This window comes from Buceros rhinoceros, unplaced genomic scaffold, assembly GCF_000710305.1.
Source record: "Buceros rhinoceros silvestris isolate BGI_N320 unplaced genomic scaffold, ASM71030v1 scaffold23485, whole genome shotgun sequence".
Classification (NCBI taxonomy): Eukaryota; Metazoa; Chordata; class Aves; order Bucerotiformes; family Bucerotidae; genus Buceros; species Buceros rhinoceros.
Genome location: NW_010414906.1, coordinates 1 through 443, shown reverse-complemented (window position 1 = coordinate 443; position 443 = coordinate 1). Strand labels below are relative to the sequence as shown.

The window sequence follows — 443 nt, the reverse complement described above, 5'->3', positions numbered from 1 at the left end:
GGTGGTTGTCCCGGCCCTGCGGAACAGGCCCTCTTCGGCCCCGCAGCATGGAGGAGGTTGAGGCCCTGTGCACGCGGCTGGCCATCATGGTGAACGGGCAGTTCAAGTGCCTGGGCAGCCCCCAGCACCTGAAGAGCAAGTTTGGCAGTGGCTACACCTTGCTGGCCAAAACACGCAGTGAGGAGGAGGAGGAGCTGCAGGCCTTCAAGGCCTTTGTGGAGAAGACTTTCCCAGGTACCACAAGCTGCTGGAGCAGGATGGGGGGAGTGGGACGCTGGTCATGAGCTTCAGCAGATTTCCTAACTCGGAGCCTCTCCTTGCTGGTCTCTCCCAGGCAGTGTCTTGAAACACGAGCACCAGGGCATGGTACATTATCACTTGACCAACAAGAACCTCAGCTGGGCACAGGTAAGAGGGTGCTGGAGCACATCCCACCCCTTTGC

The 443-nt window shown here is 59.8% G+C and overlaps 1 protein-coding gene across 1 annotated transcript in view; it reads left to right on the top strand.

Moving 5' to 3' along the window:
* The window catches only part of ABCA3 (ATP-binding cassette, sub-family A (ABC1), member 3), a gene marked incomplete at both ends in the record, with an annotated part of 14035 nt that extends 13627 nt beyond the window's left edge, over nucleotides 1-408 (top strand). Inside the window, 2 exons of the mRNA XM_010137253.1 lie at nucleotides 47-234; nucleotides 335-408. Coding sequence (XP_010135555.1) covers nucleotides 47-234; nucleotides 335-408 — 262 coding nt within the window. The remainder of the gene's footprint in view (nucleotides 1-46; nucleotides 235-334) is intronic.
* Between the last annotated feature and the right edge of the window lie 35 nt (nucleotides 409-443).